The sequence below is a fragment of the Camellia sinensis genome, chromosome 8 (genome assembly GCF_055761805.1).
Source record: "Camellia sinensis isolate YWXY chromosome 8, ASM5576180v1, whole genome shotgun sequence".
Lineage (NCBI taxonomy): Eukaryota > Viridiplantae > Streptophyta > Magnoliopsida > Ericales > Theaceae > Camellia > Camellia sinensis.
In genome coordinates this window covers 50,108,113-50,110,305 of record NC_138968.1, presented here as the reverse complement: position 1 = coordinate 50,110,305, position 2,193 = coordinate 50,108,113, and the positions used below count along the sequence as shown (strand labels likewise).

Genomic DNA, 2,193 nt, shown 5'->3' with positions numbered 1-2,193 from the left:
TTAGCTTCACGTCATCTAGTCGCACCTAGCCACCATGTTGAGCTGAGCCAAACTGATCTAAGTCATCGCGCTGCCAAACCACTGATGTCACTTTAATGCATGCTGATCGCTGGAAATTATCTGGTGCTTCGCAACACTGTGCATCTGGTTGATATGAACCATCAAATATGTTTTTGGCTAGATCTAAGCCATTTGAAGTTCGATTTTGACAATCCAATAGTGCTTTCCAACTATTTAGAATAGTCCGGACACATCCGTATGGTTAGAATTTGCAAATTACATTATGAAAATTTATAGATTTGTTTTTGAATCAATCAATGGCCAATGGAAGCACTCAAGCCCTCATTCCAAAGCTTATAAATGACAACTACGACAACTGGTGCATCCAATTGAGAGCACTATTAGGTGCTCAAGATGTCATGGACGTAGTGGAAGACGAATATATAGAACCCACCTCAAAAGTAGAATAAGGTGCCTTGCCCGAAGCAGAGAAAACAATTCTTCGAGCCGAACGAAAGAAGAATTGGAAAGCAAAATCCATCATATATCAAGGTCTTGATGCATCCACATTTGAGATCATCACCTCCTCCAAAACAACGAAAGAAATCTGGGAAACTCTCCGCGTGACTCATAAAGGTGCCAATAAAGTAAAGAGGATTCGCCTCCAAACTCTACGAGGTGAATTTGAATCTCTACACATGAAGTCTTCCGAATCTATTTTTGAATACTATTCAAGAGTAATGGTGGTTGCAAACCAATTAAAGTGGAATAGAGAAGCGCTTACTGATATGAGAATATCAAAGAAAATTTTAAGATCCTTGGATCTAAAATTTGGTTATATTGTTGTTGCTCTTGAAGAAACCAAAGATCTAGAGACTGTTTTCGTAGAAGAACTTGTGGGTTCACTACAAGCCCATGAGTAGAAAGTGATGAGAAGAAATGAAGACAAAGGGTTGGAACAACCCCTATAGTCAAAGTTATACCTCACCAGAAAGAGATCCGAACAAAGGGGGACATCGCAAAGAGGACGTGGACATGGTCAAACCTATTGTAGAAGAAGTTTTGGAAATTCTTATTCTAGAGGAAGAGAAGGAAGAGGTTCATCTTAAGGAGGACGAGGACAACAAAGCTATGTCTCGAGAGAAAAAAGACTAGAAAGAAGAGGCGGTTACAACAATCGTCAAAATTTTGATAAAATCAATGTCTAGTGTTACCATTGCCACAAGTTTGGTCACTACAACAATGACTGTAGAAGTAAGCAATCATCCAATGAAGTTAGTGAAAGAACTAACTATGCAGACAAAGAGGCCGTTGACAAAGATTCACTGAGCCTAACGGCTTCTCAATGTAACCGAACACGAAGAAGATGTTTGGTTCCTAAACTATGGAGCTAGTAATCATATGACTAGCGGAAGAGCTTATTCACTAAGCTTGATGAGAAAGTTCATGGAGAAATCTCATTCGACAACTTCTCCAAAGTCCCAGTTCGAGGAAGAGGTGATATTTTGATTAAAAGGAAGAATGGAGATCATGCTTTCATTTCCAATGTCTATTATGTTCCAGACATAAAGACCAACATATTGAGTCTTGGACAACTCCTTGAAAGAGGTTACCAAATTAGCCAAAAAGATATGCTGCTCATAATTCTAGTAAAGATGGCGAAGAACATAATGTTTCCTCTCACCATTCACCATGACACACCAAAGTGTCTAAGTGCGATGATAAATGACAAAGATTGGATGTGGCATTTCAGATTCGAACATCTTAACTTTGAAAACTTGAAGCAGTTGGGAACCAAGAACATGGTGAAAGGTATGTCCAACATTCACCAACCAACTGAGATGTGTGAAACCTATATTAGTAGTAAGAAATATAGGAACAACATTGGAAATGAAGCAAATTGAAAAGCAGCCAAGCCACTGTAGACATGTCCGAACGTCCCGGCTCTGCGCGCAAAATGGCGCGAAATCCGTGCTGTTCATTAGCCTGCTACTACAGTTCGAACTCATGTCACGATTCTGAATCTAATCTCGCAAAGTGCAATGCAAGACCGATAAATCACCAAAGAGTCCAAATTCGGCAAATCGTTTTGGAAAACTGATTTTTATAAAGAAGTGCCAAACATGGACTGCTTTGCCAGATACAGAGTTGCCACCTAAATATTTTAATTGTGGGGAATTTAGGAAACCCTAA

The 2,193-nt window shown here is 39.4% G+C and overlaps 1 protein-coding gene across 1 annotated transcript; it reads left to right on the top strand.

Moving 5' to 3' along the window:
* Positions 1–740: 740 nt before the first annotated feature.
* LOC145797747 (uncharacterized) lies at positions 741–1,904 on the top strand. The gene is made up of 3 exons (XM_082885162.1): positions 741–900; positions 992–1,098; positions 1,410–1,904. Exons 1-3 carry the CDS (start codon positions 741–743, stop codon positions 1,902–1,904), a joined length of 762 nt encoding a protein of 253 aa, XP_082741288.1.
* The last annotated feature ends 289 nt before the right edge of the window (positions 1,905–2,193 follow it).